Source organism: Teleopsis dalmanni, unplaced genomic scaffold, assembly GCF_002237135.1.
Source record: "Teleopsis dalmanni isolate 2A unplaced genomic scaffold, ASM223713v2 unscaffolded_contig_2140, whole genome shotgun sequence".
In the NCBI taxonomy this organism is placed as follows: Eukaryota; Metazoa; Arthropoda; class Insecta; order Diptera; family Diopsidae; genus Teleopsis; species Teleopsis dalmanni.
In genome coordinates this window covers 288-7619 of record NW_024033522.1, presented here as the reverse complement: position 1 = coordinate 7619, position 7332 = coordinate 288, and the positions used below count along the sequence as shown (strand labels likewise).

At 35.3% G+C, this 7332-nt stretch overlaps 3 protein-coding genes across 3 annotated transcripts; all 3 read right to left on the bottom strand.

The window, feature by feature from the left end:
• Nucleotides 1–328: 328 nt before the first annotated feature.
• On the bottom strand, nucleotides 329–1807 carry LOC119664538. The gene has a single exon (XM_038074010.1). The coding sequence runs from the start codon at nucleotides 1805–1807 to the stop codon at nucleotides 329–331; it is 1479 nt and encodes a 492-aa protein (XP_037929938.1).
• Nucleotides 1808–2835: 1028 nt separating this feature from the next.
• On the bottom strand, nucleotides 2836–3843 carry LOC119664537. Its single transcript, XM_038074009.1, has one exon. The coding sequence runs from the start codon at nucleotides 3841–3843 to the stop codon at nucleotides 2836–2838; it is 1008 nt and encodes a 335-aa protein (XP_037929937.1).
• A 1524-nt stretch (nucleotides 3844–5367) lies between these two features.
• Nucleotides 5368–6327, bottom strand: LOC119664536. Its single transcript, XM_038074008.1, has one exon. It carries the CDS (start codon nucleotides 6325–6327, stop codon nucleotides 5368–5370), a length of 960 nt encoding a protein of 319 aa, XP_037929936.1.
• Nucleotides 6328–7332: the final 1005 nt, after the last annotated feature.

Here is a 7332-nt window from a genome sequence, read left to right as displayed (position 1 = left end):
CTATATCCTTGTGAAAATAGTGTTGTTGAATAATATATACAATATGCAACAGAGCGCGTTGTATTTCATTTATCACGAATAATGATTGAATTTGTGCCTCGTGCTTGTGATGCCATCTTAGCATCAGCGCAACCATACGTAGACATTTGTTATAATTGCTTATCTGATGAAGTCTCTGTTGCAAATACGACAGTTTGATATCTTCCAAAATGCACACTAGTTTGCGAATTTCTAACTTGCGTTCGTCAACTGTTAGTTGATTTATTGAATGTTCTGGCCAGTTTGGCCACGGCAACATTAAGAATGAAGGTCCTTTGAACCAATTTGATTACAGGAATTCTGGGACGGTAGACCCTCTAAAAACGAGATCAGCTGGATTCTGATCGGTTGGTACATGGCGCCAAAATGCATTTACCGACCATTCTTGAACGTCAGCAACTCGATTACCAACAAAGGTCGCTAGTGTTGAAGAATGAGAACTAATCCAATGTAAAGTAATCTGTGAATCAGACCAAAAGTATATGTTATTAATATAATATAATAAATTATCTTTAATCTTGTTCCAGCATCCAGCAAGAAGATGGGCGGCACACAATTCAAGACGTGGTAATGATCTTGCTTTCACAGGAGCAACTCGGGATTTGGAAGTTAATAAATGAACATTAACATTGCCAAAATTATCTTGACAACGTAGATAGATACAACATCCGTATGCTCTAATTGATGCGTCGCTGAAGCCATGTACTTGCATGTTAATTGAGTTCTTGATTCGAGTGAACTTAGGAATTTTAAGAAGTACCACTTGATGCAAATCAGCAAGAATTTTGTTCCATGTTGTGTAAATTTCTTGAGGTACGGATTCATCCCAATCACATCCAATTATCCATAGTTGCTGTAACAAAATCTTAGCTTTGATGATAAGTGGAGTAATTAGACCCAAAGGATCATATAAAGATGATGCTAATGACAAAATGTTTCGTTTAGTATGACTTGCTGGTATATTGGTTGATTGAAAAGTGAAGCAAAAATAGTCTTCTTTCGTATTCCATAACATTCCAAGTGGGCATGCCATATCTCTTGCAGTCTCAATATCTGTAAGTTTAACATTTGGTGCAGTGATGTTAACATTGTTACTATTCCACTTTGTTAACGATAAGTTGTAAAAATCCAATATTTCGGTAGTTTCATTTTTGATGGCTTGCAATGTCTCCAAGTCATCTGCTCCTGAGATCATGTCATCGACATAAAAATCCCTTTTTAATATCATTTTACCTGTTTCTTTACGGTAAGGATAGTTATCTGCAATGTAGTGTAAGCACCTAGTTGCAAGAAATTGCGCAGAACTCGTACCATATGTAACAGTATTCAGTTGATAAACTGAAATATTTTGCGATTTATGCTCACGCCACAAAATTAGTTGAAAATTGCGATCACTTCGATGTAGCCAAAATTGTCTATACATTATTGTTATGTCAGCCGTTATTCCATATTGATATAATCGAAATCTTAATAATGTTATTACAAGTTCATTTTGGATTGTAGGGCCCACTACACGTAATTTAGTAGTTGTGCTATCTGGTTTAATTACATAATGATGTGGGATAAAATAGTGGGGAGAATTTAAATCCAAATCCTTAACCATCGACATATGTCCGAGATTTTCATAATCTTGCATAAATTTCACATATTCCAATTTTAACTCAATATTGGAGTCAAGTCTTCTTTCCATAGATAAAAATCTTCTTAATGCATTTTTCTGAGAATTTCCAAAAGTACTTGTGTCGCCTTTGAATGGCAACCTTGTCATAATTCGGCCATCGTTACTGAGAGCTACAGAAAGTTGGTTTCGCATTGCTGTTCTTCTACTGACTATACTGATGGTGGATGAACTGGTTCCTCTATCTGCCACAACCGTTCCAAGTTCGCATTAATTGTATCCAAGCTAACAACACAATGGGATGAAACAATTTTGGAATCTTTAGTAGAACAATATTTTCCTGAAATAATCCAGCCGAACAAAGTTTTTTGTAAAGTCGGTAAATTCTCACCAAGTTTTATTTGGCCTACTGCTAGCAGTGAAAAGAAAGCTTCTGCGCCAAGTAACATATCAATTTTTTGGCGTTTAGAAAATGTCGGATCAGCTAATTGAAGATTTTCAGGAATTTGCAACTCTCATTAGGGTGATATCCAGAAATTCTTTTGGTAACGAGAAACTCAAGTGCTGCTTCAAAACTGTTTAACCTTGAACGTATCGTACTTATAGTTTTGTGTTTAATATTTATTGATGCAGCTCCTACACCAACAAGACTGTTTTCACTTCGTGACTTTTTTAGATGAAGTGCATTACACATCGATTCCGATATTAAATTGACCTGCGAGCATGAATCTAATAACACTCTACAGAGTTGAAAAGTACCAGATGCATCTTTAGCTAACACCATTGCTGTTGCCAAAAGCACCACTGATTTTACCCGAGCAGAAGTATCGTCTGGAACTAGTGTACTAGTGTGTACATGACTTAGAGGTGATATTGTTTGCTCACATAAAGGTTCCATATTAGATGATGCACCAGTATTATGTAAAAGTGAATGATGTCGTTTTTTGCACATTCGGCATGAATACGTTGATGGACAATGTGTGCTAATGTGATCTTTCCGGAGACAATTAAAGCATAGTTGGATTTGCTTCGCCTGTTGACATCGATTTTCAATTGATAGAGCTAAAAAATTTGGACAATTAGTAATATAATGACCAGGTTTTAAACAATATACACAATGAATCTGACTTGTAGACTTTTGTTTCGTCATTAAGATGTGCTTGAAAGGTTTACGAACACTAGTACGCTGCAACTCTTGGTTGATTGTAGCCTTTGGCTTGGCCTTTGCTAGTACCATTAATTGTTGATAATTGTTGATAATGTTGCAAGATGCTTGACATCAAGATGCTTGACATCTTGCAACATTCCAGCCAAGTTGGTAGTTTCGTATAGTCGTGACATTCATTCCATTTACGTTTCGTCTCACTATCCGCTTTCGTCATCACCAAATGAATCATGATTGCATCACATATCTGTTCGTGTGATCCCAGTGATTTAAGCGAACTATATAAAGCCGAAATGTTGTCCACTAATTGGCGAAGTTGAGTCGAATCAGGCATAATACATTGTGGTTCATCAAAAAGTGTTACAATGCCTTCCAGAAATATGAGAGGGTCATTGTCGTATCGCTCTTTGAGTCTTTGGAGAGCCTTCGGATAGTTGTCTTCCGTTATCTGGAACGCCTTTACTGTAGCTAACGCTTCCCCTTGAAGACACGATAACAAATGGTTGAATTTTTCAATTGATGTCAAGAGCGAATCACTATCTACAAGGTTTTGAAAAATATGTATAAAATTTTTGAATTCAAGATATTTGCCGTCAAACTTAGGCAACTTTAAATGTGGCAATCTGTTTGACGGCAGCTGCGGTAACGAGAAAGTTTGCTCATGGTAGCTTTGTCTCCCCCGTCCATCAACTAATGACAATATTAAACATTTTGTACTTACGTACAGCTCATCGATGTCAGAGCGCGCTGAATCTATAGGACAATATCGCTCTATCTGATTCTGGTAGTAAGATACCTGCTTATAATATGCATCTAGCATCCCAAGTCTACACTCCAATTCCGTTGACGATAAAGTTTTGTTGTTCTCAACAATATTTTTAATTCGCGTTATTCTGCCTTTTGTAGATGCTCGCTGCTGTTTTAATTCTTCTAACGAAGGCAATGGCGGCAGAGAATTTGACGCTAAAGTCGCATTGTTTTCGGCAGCGCTGCTCGCTGCTGCATTATTAGAATTTTGCATCACCGAAAGCAAATGCAAAACCGAAAATAAAACAAAAAAAAACCAACTAATGTTATGAAGGTTAATAACCTGAATGATTGTCAAGGTTATTGTAAAATTGAACAACTGTTGTTTATTTTTTAAGTTTTAAACAATTACTGATGTAAGAGACTATTAATATCAAGTTTTTAATATTAATTTGAAAGACCTTTAGCCTTTATTTATATCAAGTCTTTAATATAAATTGAATTTAATTTGAAACACTTTTAGTCGTCATTTATATCAAGTCTTTAATATAAATTGAATTTAATTTGAAACACTTTTAGTCGTCATTTATATCAAGTCTTTAATATAAATTGAATTTAATTTGAAACACTTTTAGTCGTCATTTATATCAAGTCTTTAATATAAATTGAATTTAATTTGAAACACTTTTAATAGTTAATTTATCATAAGTCTTTAAAATAAATTTAAGATAATTTCAAACACTTGTTTTTAGGCACACTACGGTCGTGTCCTGTCATGGTCGCCAATGATCGAAAACTATTTAATTTAATAGTTTTTTCTATTCTCTTTGATTTTATATAAATCCAAACGCACCTTTTGCTTGAGTAGTTCACATACCACTGACTTTATTTTTAAAACATATTATTAACAATAGCAAAAAAAGCAAAACAAAAGGAAAGCTGCGGCTATTAAAAGCTTTTTTGTTAGTTGTAAATAAATATTAAATAATTGAACTTAAAATAAGTATACGAGAACCTAATTGACTTAACATACCGGCCCCCATTGAGACCGTCAGGTTCAATTAATTGGTAATACAGCTAGCTTCGTAATTGGTTTGAGTTGTGTAAAACTACTATATTCTTGTGAAAATAGTGTTGTTGAATAATATATACAATATGCAACAGAGCGCGTTGTATTTCATTTATCACGAATAATGATTGAATTTGTGCCTCGTGCTTGTGATGCCATCTTAGCATCAGCGCAACCATACGTAGACATTTGTTATAATTGCTTATCTGATGAAGTCTCTGTTGCAAATACGACAGTTTGATATCTTCCAAAATGCACACTAGTTTGCGAATTTCTAACTTGCGGTCGTCAACTGTTAGTTGATTTATTGAATGTTCTGGCCAGTTTGGCCACGGCAACATTAAGAATGAAGGTCCTTTGAACCAATTTGATTACAGAAATTCTGGGACGGTAGACCCTCTAAAAACGAGATCAGCTGGATTCTGATCGGTTGGTACATGGCATCCAGCATCCAGCAAGAAGATGGGCGGCACACAATTCAAGACGTGGTAATGATCTTGCTTTCACAGGAGCAACTCGGGATTTGGAAGTTAATAAATGAACATTAACATTGCCAAAATTATCTTGACAACGTAGATAGATGCAATATCCGTATGCTCTAATTGATGCGTCGCTGAAGCCATGTACTTGCATGTTAATTGAGTTCTTGATTCGAGTGAACTTAGGAATTTTAAGAAGTACCACTTGATGCAAATCAGCAAGAATTTTGTTCCATGTTGTGTAAATTTCTTAAGGTACGGATTCATCCCAATCACATCCAATTATCCATAGTTGCTGTAACAAAATCTTAGCTTTGATGATAAGTGGAGTAATTAGACCCAAAGGATCATATAAAGATGATGCTAATGACAAAATGTTTCGTTTAGTATGACTTGCTGGTATATTGGTTGATTGAAAAGTGAAGCAAAAATAGTCTTCTTTCGTATTCCATAACATTCCAAGTGGGCATGCCATATCTCTTGCAGTCTCAATATCTGTAAGTTTAACATTTGGTGCAGTGATGTTAACATTGTTACTATTCCACTTTGTTAACGATAAGTTGTAAAAATCCAATATTTCGGTAGTTTCATTTTTGATGGCTTGCAATGTCTCCAAGTCATCTGCTCCTGAGATCATGTCATCGACATAAAAATCCCTTTTTAATATCATTTTACCTGTTTCTTTACGGTAAGGATAGTTATCTGCAATGTAGTGTAAGCACCTAGTTGCAAGAAATTGCGCAGAACTCGTACCATATGTAACAGTATTCAGTTGATAAACTGAAATATTTTGCGATTTATGCTCACGCCACAAAATTAGTTGAAAATTGCGATCACTTCGATGTAGCCAAAATTGTCTATACATTATTGTTATGTCAGCCGTTATTCCATATTGATATAATCGAAATCTTAATAATGTTATTACAAGTTCATTTTGGATTGTAGGGCCCACTACACGTAATTTAGTAGTTGTGCTATCTGGTTTAATTACATAATGATGTGGGATAAAATAGTGGGGAGAATTTAAATCCAAATCCTTAACCATCGACATATGTCCGAGATTTTCATAATCTTGCATAAATTTCACATATTCCAATTTTAACTCAATATTGGAGTCAAGTCTTCTTTCCATAGATAAAAATCTTCTTAATGCATTTTTCTGAGAATTTCCAAAAGTACTTGTGTCGCCTTTGAATGGCAACCTTGTCATAATTCGGCCATCGTTACTGAGAGCTACAGAAAGTTGGTTTCGCATTGCTGTTCTTCTACTGACTATACTGATGGTGGATGAACTGGTTCCTCTATCTGCCACAACCGTTCCAAGTTCGCATTAATTGTATCCAAGCTAACAACACAATGGGATGAAACAATTTTGGAATCTTTAGTAGAACAATATTTTCCTGAAATAATCCAGCCGAACAAAGTTTTTTGTAAAGTCGGTAAATTCTCACCAAGTTTTATTTGGCCTACTGCTAGCAGTGAAAAGAAAGCTTCTGCGCCAAGTAACATATCAATTTTTTGGCGTTTAGAAAATGTCGGATCAGCTAATTGAAGATTTTCAGGAATTTGCAACTCTCATTAGGGTGATATCCAGAAATTCTTTTGGTAACGAGAAACTCAAGTGCTGCTTCAAAACTGTTTAACCTTGAACGTATCGTACTTATAGTTTTGTGTTTAATATTTATTGATGCAGCTCCTACACCACCAAGACTGTTTTCACTTCGTGACTTTTTTAGATGAAGTGCATTACACATCGATTCCGATATTAAATTGACCTGCGAGCATGAATCTAATAACACTCTACAGAGTTGAAAAGTACCAGATGCATCTTTAGCTAACACCATTGCTGTTGCCAAAAGCACCACTGATTTTACCCGAGCAGAAGTATCGTCTGGAACTAGTGTACTAGTGTGTACATGACTTAGAGGTGATATTGTTTGCTCACATAAAGGTTCCATATTAGATGATGCACCAGTATTATGTAAAAGTGAATGATGTCGTTTTTTGCACATTCGGCATGAATACGTTGATGGACAATGTGTGCTAATGTGATCTTTCCGGAGACAATTAAAGCATAGTTGGATTTGCTTCGCCTGTTGACATCGATTTTCAATTGATAGAGCTAAAAAATTTGGACAATTAGTAATATAATGACCAGGTTTTAAACAATATACACAATGAATCTGACTTGTAGACTTTTGTTTCGTCATTAAGA